General features: G+C 45.3%; 1 protein-coding gene across 1 annotated transcript; it reads left to right on the plus strand.

Annotated features, from left to right (window-relative positions):
• The first annotated feature begins 3738 nt into the window (after positions 1-3738).
• On the plus strand, positions 3739-4512 carry LOC105096238 (transmembrane epididymal protein 1). The gene has a single exon (XM_010988542.3). It carries the CDS (start codon positions 3739-3741, stop codon positions 4510-4512), a length of 774 nt encoding a protein of 257 aa, XP_010986844.3.
• The last annotated feature ends 3823 nt before the right edge of the window (positions 4513-8335 follow it).

Consider the following 8335-nt stretch of genomic DNA (forward strand, 5'->3'; position numbering starts at 1 on the left):
CAGAGTTTCTCAGACAGAGGAAAAACGTGTAATAGGAAGACCATTCCAGACCGAGCTGGAAGGTTCTGACATGACTGGAGAAAACGGTACAAGGGGAAAGGGACCGGAAATGAGGCCAGGGCAAACCATGAGGGGCCTTGAAGCTCGTGCTAAGGGCCTGGATTTTATTCACAGTCAACGGGATGCCACGGGAGAATTTAAATTAGCCAGGGGCATGGCTCGCTCTCTATTCCCAAAGCTCGCTCTGGTCGCAGCGTGGTAGGAATCGATGAGGACTGGAACCCGGTTAAGAGATGCTGCAACAATGCAGGGTTGGAAATGGCTGAACAAGTGGGTGGGAGGGGGCGGGAGGAACTGACCAGAGGAGTTACTTAGGAAGGAGAATCTGGAGAACTCGTTAATTAACAAACAGGCGGTGGGGCTGAGTGAAAACTGGCACCACTACTTTGAAGGGACATGTATCAGCGCCTGTTAAAACTGAAAGAGGAGATACTAGCCTATGACTCAGAAACTAACTTATGCTTATATACCCCAAAGAAGGATATTTATTCAGCATGTTTGTTTTTTTAAAAATCGGATGGACCAATGCACACATCAATAAGGAACTAGATAAAGAGTATGACGGGAAAAGGAGTGAGCAGAGCTTCTATATAAAAAAACGGTTCTGTCTCCATCACAGTATACGGCTGACTGAAAAAAGTCAGTTGTAGAATAATGCATATGAGTGTGAAGTCCTAGAGAAAAGCTCATTTTGGCATTTGAGAGAGCGCCTTTGCAAACAGCTAACTTCCTACCTTCTCACCCCAAAGCAGCCTTGCTTGGCACCAAGTCTCACCCACACAGCACTTTTACTCTGTCTTCTTATTTCTTAAAAAAAAATTAACATTGAGTAAATACAAAATAACATTTATATAATGCACGGACTCTACAGAGGTGGGGTACAACCCTCTTATGCTTATGCTCACCACACCGTGAGAACAGGAAAACACCGCCATGATTTTCTATGTCTTGTGTGTCCCTCTCATATCTATCTCATCCCTTCCCTCTCAGAGGTGACCGTTTTCCTGCATTTTGTTTATGGTTCCACATACGTGTTCACATTGTTCAGTTTTGTGTGGTTTTGAACTTTATATATAATCATCCAGTATGTATTATTTTGTGACATTCTTTTTTCATCCAAAATTATGTTTTTGAGGTTCCATGTTTGTGTTAGTCAAGGTTCTCCAGAGAAATAGAACCAGCGGGAGACACGTATAAAGAGATTTATCACAAGCAAGCGGCTCACGCAATCCTGGAGGCTGAGAAGGCCCGCCACACGCTCTCTCCAGGAAGGCCAATGGTATCGTTCCAGTCTGAGTCTAAAGTCTACTTTATTCATTTGACATAAATCCAGTGCAAGAGCAGAAGACCCATGTCCCAGCTCAGTAGACAAGCAGGACAAAAAAAAAGGGGGGGGTGCATATTCCTCTTTCCTCTGTCTTTTGTTCTTTTCGGGTCCTCAACAGATTAGATGAGACCCACTCACATTGGGGCAGGCCATCTACTTTCCTCAGTTACCAATCCAAATGCTAATCTCACAGACACCCCCAGAAATGATGTTTAACCTGGGCGCCCTGTGCCCAGACAAGCTGACAGGAAACTTATCACCACAGCGTTGTTATTGAATGTAGCTGTAATTTTCATTTTCACTCCCCTATGGTATTATTTTATTTTATGAATATTTTATAAATTTATCTGTGCATTTAAATAGTGAAGGACATTTTGAGTATTTCTGTTCCTTTCTGCCAATTATAAACAGTGCTGTTGTGGGCATTCCTGAGAGTTACTATGTGCTATGCGCAAGTAAGAATGCGTTGTCTTCAACTTCACTATCTCATGCCGTATGCTGCCAAATTCTTTCCCAAAGTGGTTGTATTAACTTACATCCCCCCTCATAATGTATTAATTATTCTATTTCTTTCACATTTTCAGACTATTTTCAGGCTATTTTTTGTCAGTCTGTTAGGTGTAAAATGATAGCAAGCAAATGAGGGGACCTCAGTCCTACAACCACAAGGAACCAAATTCTGCAATAACCCTGTCAGCTTGGAAGAGAACCCCGAGCTTCGGAATGAAACGCAGCCTGGCTGACACCATGATCACACTTTGTGAGACTCTTGAGCAGAGGACCCAGCAAAGCTATGCCTGCATCCTGACCCACAGAAACTGAGAATAAATGTATGTTGTTTTAAGCCACTAATTTTGTGTTAATCAGTTACACAACAACAGGTAACCAATACAATATGGATCCGTGGAGAAGGAAATATAACCCGAATACACGGCTTGTTTCTGCAGTGAACAGAAGCCATACAGTCTGTGAAAAGGCTGAGAGCTATTGTCTTTGGTTAAAAAAAAATCTGGTGAAGGGCTTAGGTTGCCCTGCTGGGTCATGTGCCCATCTCGTGGCCACTCCGTGGCTAGGAATGCAGAATCTGTTGGAAGATGACAGCTCCCATCTAACCCAGATGGTTTGACGGGACACTTCCCCAAAAGAGGGAAGCTTTCACAATCAAAATGATAGATTTCTACCATGCCAATTCAATTAGAAAAGCCAATTAGAAAAGACTGAAATATATCTAAAAGGACACAATTTCCCCCCCCTTATTTACAGATAATATGATTACATAAAATCATTTGAACATTAGTAAGAAGAGTATGTAAATGCAACAAGATGGTGAATATAAAGATCAACATAAAAGTATAGTTTCTTACATCAGCAAAAGTTATAAACTAAAATGGAAGGTGCATTCATAGTAGCAACAAAAAGCAAATAAACCAAAATGGAAATCCATAAAGTCAATATAAAACACAATAAATTTGAGACATTCCCTGTCCTTGATTGGCTGTCATGAAGGGGTAATATGACCAAGAAATGCTTCTTTCATGAGCGGGAATATCTGATGGTTAATTCACATGAAGTTTACTAGCTTAATAGGACCTTCTTTCCTATCAGTACCTACATTTTACTCAGCGTTTCTCAAAATTTGGGATGCTTAAGAATTACCTGGGATGTTTACTGAAAGGCTTATTGCAAGACACCAGCCCAAGAGATTTCAAATCAGTACGTCTGAGTAGAACCTATTTACCTGCATTTTAACTTGAAAAAACACTGAAACCCAAGGAGAGGAATCTCAGATGGTGGCATCTCAGTCCTGTCTGGAAAGGAGCAGAAGAGATTCTCAGGGGTGAACTGGCGTCCTCAAGTAACATCAGAGTCACTGGGCTGTGTGTGCTTCCTTGTGGCTCTTAAGACTGCTTGTACCCAGAAGAACAGACTCGTACCTCGTGTTTGTGTGAGGTAACCTGTGTGTCCTCCCCGTTTCCTCTGAGTTGTTCCTTCCGTTCTGTGAATCTGGGGGAAAGTAAGGAAGGTAGAGACCACATCAGGGACCAACGGGGGGAGAGGCATGGTCTCTGAGAAGGGCAGAAGCCAGGCGTTGTGCTGGAGAATATGCTTATTTCACCATTTGGCAATGGTTGGTTAGCCATCAGTGAACCAAGCAGAAGACCAGAACGGAAACCAGGACACCCACCCCACCATAAGTCTGGGCCTTCTCCAAAACCGTTTCCCTTTTGCATGTGCATGCAATGAGCTGAATATAAACAGACTCCGAGAAGCTCCCTCCACATCCTAGAGCCCAGCACGGCCGTTCCCCGAGCCTCTTGCCTCTGCTTGTGGTCAGACCTACCTTCAGTTCCATGGGAGGCTTCGAGGGTCATCTGTACCCAGGACTGTCCCTCTTCTTCTATGGACTTTATCACGCGCGACTCGTCTCCAGGGCCTTGATATGCAGCCAGCCTGCCCAGTACCCGCCACGTCCTCCCTGGAGCAAAGGCAGATGGGCAAAGCTACGGCAAGTTCACTACGTGGGGCTGCTGAAGATACTGAGCACCTTCATTCTAGTGGCCCAAGAGCTGCATAACATTTCCGGGCCGTTTGTACTCATCAGGAAGACGTACCACGCGAGAGACTTCCTGTACTGCAAGCAGTGGCAGCACCTCACCATATACATGACATTCGTCCTGAGCGGCTGTGTTGACGCGGTGAGCCAGAACCTGCTGCCCCGCAGGAGTGCCGCGCTGGAGCAGGCCACCCAGGCCCTGGGCCTGGCTCTGATCCTGCCCCTGATGCTGTCTCACTTGCAGGGCTCGGAGGGCGTGGACCTGCAGTCCCACCTCCTGTTCATCCAGGCCCTGTTCCCGCTGGTGCTGGTGGCGGTTGCCGAGCTGTGGGCTCCCGACGCGTGGCAGCTCTGGGTGATGAAGGCCTTTCTGTACATGCTTACGGGCTCTTGGCTGATCCAGATAGGCTTCATGCTCTACAGACCGATCTCCGGCCATAAGTGGATGGATGATGACAAAAACAATATTATGTTTGTCACCACCTTCTTCTGCTGGCATGTGGTCATCCTCGCCTTTTTGATGGCCTGGATCCACGGCGTCTCCTTTTTGTGGTATCGCTACATGTGCTAATGCCTGAACCAGGTGAGCCCGGAGTGGCTGCTGTCACCTGCACACGCTGGAACACCTGGAGGAGGACTTGCCGGAGGTCGAGCCTCAGGAGGGACACCAGGTGTCCTTCCTCCAGAGGGCACTCCCGAGCCAGCCGACTCTGCGGGAGGGGCATCCCTCTCTCTCCCCCTTCTTGGCTGCCCTCCGTCTGGTTTGCCAAGCAGTGTGCAGAGAAAAGGCGAATGGAGCCCAGGAGGCATGTGACTCTGACCTTCGCTTTCAACTCCCCAAGTATTTCCCCCAACGCCCCTCAACTGTCCTCAGCTCCAGCCACTGCGGTCTGCTGGCCCTTCCCCTTTCTCCCCACCCCTGCCCCCCTTACTCCCCCCTCCCTGGTAGAGCATGAAAGTAAATGTACTATATCCTGCCTTTGGGTTTTTATACATACCCCTCGCCCACCGCATGGAATACTGACATTTAGTGCATCCTAAGAATTTGCATTCTTTAGCCCAATTTACCCATCATACGAACCACCTCCTCATTCTTTCTCTTCCCGGGTCTCTTCAGTACTCATACTAAATCTGAACTATCATTTTAACCATCTAGAACTCACAGAACTGTTACTGAGGTCTTTCTTTCTTTTTTTTTTTTTATTACTTTATGGTTTATCTAAGAGAAAGTCAGATTCTTTTTTCTTTTAGCTTTGTGGAGGTACACTTAATGTACAAGCAATTGTGCATATTTAATGTATACATTTTGATGAGTTTGAGCATCTCTGTACTGTGAGACCATCGCCACAATCCTTAAAGGCAGTTTCCTCTGCAGGGTCCAGTAGAACAGACCAGCATCCTGCACGTAGTGAGGGCTCAGAGGGTATGTCTCCTTCTAGAATTTCTCAACCCCTGTCTCCCCAAGTGCAGAGTCTGCCAGATTCTTCTGCCTGTGTAGATCAACCCATTGCTCTGCACACACTTCAATTTCCAAGTAAGACTCACCTGGACCTGCTCCTTTCTGGTTCTCATATCACATAAAAGCCAATGGTTTGTTTATTCTGCACACTTTTCTCTCTAATCCTCACAACTCTTCTCTGAGCTAGGCTTACAGATGGTGATCTAAAACTTCAAGTCTTAGGAAACTGGCTTAAAGTAGCTAGACATTCAGCCGTGTCACATAACACTCTGGCTGGGAGTATGTCATACGTGCCATCTGTACGTCACAGGGAGTGGCCTTCTGAGAGGCAGAGTTAAATTCCTGGGGACTTGCAAAAAAAAGTGTCTTTCTGCCACCTGTTCTGCTCTCCTCCTTGCCATCCCCAGGATACAGAGAATCTGTTAAGCTTCCCTTGCTCATGGTCACAGCTAAAACATCCATGCTTAGGACAGAGTGAGGCTGGGGCAGGGATTCCAGAGGGCCATCATCTTTCTACTTTCCCCTTTGCTTCTAGTCCCTAGGAAAACTAGGGGTAGCCCTCTTCCTCTGGTTCTGGCCCTGTGCTTCCTTGTTAATTTTCTCATTCAGAAGTTAAGGAGTAGCAGGGGTAAATTGTTATCCGGCTGTTAAGGGCAGCTCCCCTCTGGTCTGGGGGGCTGGCGAACATCCTGAGTTACTGCAAAGGAGGGAGGTGCCTGCTGGTGTTACTCACAGGGGGCGCAGCGATGTCTTGGAACGCCGCCTGGCGGGCACATGCTGGACGTCGAGCGTGTGACCAGCAGGCGGCTCTCCACGGAAGGCTTACCCCTTGCACCAGCAGGATGGCCCACAGGAGATGAGCAGTGGTCCCTGGGGCAGAAATAAAATCTTCCCAGTGCATTGGTTCAGCTTCGGTGCATCTCTGTGCTCCGGGTGACCGCGGAGCTCCGCACTGTCCCCTGGAGGTCCTGCCCTGTTCCTGCTCATCACCTCTGGGGCCCGTCCCCTTGTTTCTCGCCCACCACCGTGGGTACCTTTTCAGGCCTTGCCCAGACTTGCGGCTCCTCCATCCCGTGGCCCAGTTGAAACTCCTCTAGGGCCCTGAGGTTCGGGTGGTAGGGAATCCCTTTTCCTCTATACTCTTTCCTAGTGATTTGGCAAAACTGTTCTCTACTTCACTCAGGCCTCCTCTTTTTCATATTAAAAGTATATTTTGTTGTTGTCTTTTTTAAACCTTAAAATTGACTCTTTTTTTGCTATTACAATCTGGCCTCATCTTGAGGTCATTAATTAGGAGATAAGTTATTATACACAAGGGCAGAAAAGCAAATCCCAAATATGAATATTTCAAGGTGTTCTCTCTCGACAGCAGTAGAAGCTGAGGAGATGCCAAAGCCACCTCTTGGCGGATGTGTCCCGTTTCTGAGTACTTTTGAGGTCCTGTCAGATACCAACGAGCTCATCTCCTGTAGTAAATTAATGCCTTCAAATATTATTATGTATCACAACATGCATCTTTGAGGTAAAATAATAAATTTTAGCAGCGGCCTTCAAAGCCACAAGGGATTATTCCTGAGGCCTGAAGGTGGAATTGACAGGCCTGCTGTTTGGGTGATAAGGACCTTTCTGTATTCCTCACATCACAGCACCTACGAGCACTCTGCCAGGAATCTTAATCATGTAGAATGTAAAACCAACCGAAGATAAATCCAGGAAAACAAAACAAAACAAAGCAAAACAAAACAAAACACTAAAATAAAAACCCAAATGGAGTTTTAGAGAAAAAAGTGTAAGCTTTACCACCATCCACCAGAGGGCACCATGTTTCCATGAAATGGGAAGGGGCCCGTGGGCTCCATTTGTACTAAGTTATCAATTTAAAAGAAAGGCAGGAAGGGTGAAGAGGAGGGTAGAAAAACACATAAGCAAGTGCTTTCCAAGCGCCTAGTAAACATAATGAAGGTGGACGTGAATGAGCATAGAATTCAACTGATAGATGTAGGACACATATGTATAGATCACACATAGATACATAGATACACGGATACATAGATGTATACATGCCTATATAGAGATGAAGTATCTGTACGTACATAAATATATAGATATAGGGGTATGTGTGTACCTCAAAAACACAGCGGTGTCAAAATGCTTGAGCTAAAATGGCTACATTTTTACAATTCTATAAAAATCATCAAAATGTTCATTTAGCTCATCGCATATCAGGCACGCAATAAATGGCTGATGAAAGAGTAAATAAAGCAGCTAGTACAGGTGTAACGTGGATGAAATGTCAGTTTAATTATGATTTGGGTTTTGAGGGGTAAATAGGAGTTTGTTACAGGAGTTCAGGACAGGCATTCTGAGGTCTTGTACATTCCTGTACTCATACGCCTGGCAGTGCAGTTCCAGTGATGGGATGTCATGGCCCGATGATACCAGAGAAGGCTGTTGAGTTCTTGCCCCCGAGGAAGGGTGGCTAAGGAAGAGCCACACAAATTGTTTTATAGAAAGCTTGATAATTTGCTTTTCAAGTTAATGACAGAAGATTATTAATGGGCTCTTACAATGGAACATGGTGCCATTAACAACAACAAAATGCTTGCAATGGCTTTATTATAATCAATATTCAATATACACATTTAATAAACTAATTATTAAGCTTTTTAAAACATTTTTATTGAGTTATAGTCAGTTTACAATGTTGTGTCAATTTCCAGTGTAGAGCACAATTTTTCAGTTATACATGAACATACATATATTCATTGTCGCATTCTTTTTCTGTGAGCTACCACAAGATCTTGTATATATTTCCCTGTGCTATACAGTATAATCTTGTTTATCTATTCTACATATGCCTGTCAGTATCTACAAATTTTGAACTCCTAGTCTGTCCCTTCCCACCCCCCTCCTCCTTGGCAACCACAAGTTTGTA

The sequence above is a fragment of the Camelus dromedarius genome, chromosome 23, assembly GCF_036321535.1.
Source record: "Camelus dromedarius isolate mCamDro1 chromosome 23, mCamDro1.pat, whole genome shotgun sequence".
NCBI lineage: Eukaryota > Metazoa > Chordata > Mammalia > Artiodactyla > Camelidae > Camelus > Camelus dromedarius.